Source organism: Bison bison, unplaced genomic scaffold (assembly GCF_000754665.1).
Source record: "Bison bison bison isolate TAMUID 2011002044 unplaced genomic scaffold, Bison_UMD1.0 scf7180017864259, whole genome shotgun sequence".
Classification (NCBI taxonomy): domain Eukaryota; kingdom Metazoa; phylum Chordata; class Mammalia; order Artiodactyla; family Bovidae; genus Bison; species Bison bison.
This window is the reverse complement of record NW_011494831.1, coordinates 2,648,054-2,648,471: the sequence shown is the minus strand read 5'-3', so window position 1 is coordinate 2,648,471 and position 418 is coordinate 2,648,054. Positions and strand designations below refer to the sequence as shown.

At 71.3% G+C, this 418-nt stretch overlaps 1 protein-coding gene across 1 annotated transcript in view; it reads left to right on the top strand.

Moving 5' to 3' along the window:
* Positions 1-31: 31 nt before the first annotated feature.
* Positions 32-418, top strand: part of ANKRD63 (ankyrin repeat domain 63) — a 4,060-nt gene continuing 3,673 nt past the window's right edge. Inside the window, exon 1 of the mRNA XM_010848047.1 lies at positions 32-413. Within this exon, the coding sequence (XP_010846349.1) occupies positions 32-413 (382 nt within the window). The remainder of the gene's footprint in view (positions 414-418) is intronic.

Genomic DNA, 418 nt, shown 5'->3' with positions numbered 1-418 from the left:
GCCGGGCCGCCTGGGCGCGGCGGCCGAGGCCATGCTTAAGCCCAAGGACCTGTGCCCCCGAGCGGGTACGCGCACCTTCCTGGAGGCCATGCAAGCGGGCAAAGTGCACCTGGCTCGCTTTGTCCTGGATGCGCTGGACCGTAGCATCATCGACTGCCGGGCGGAGCAGGGCCGCACGCCGCTAATGGTGGCCGTGGGCTTACCAGACCCTGCGCTGCGCGCGCGCTTTGTGCGACTACTGCTGGAGCAGGGTGCGGCAGTGAACCTGCGGGACGAGCGCGGCCGCACAGCGCTCAGCTTGGCGTGCGAGCGCGGCCACCTGGACGCCGTGCAACTGCTGGTGCAGTTCAGCGGCGACCCCGAGGCGGCCGACTCAGCAGGCAACAGCCCGGTGATGTGGGCGGCCGCGTGCGGCCAC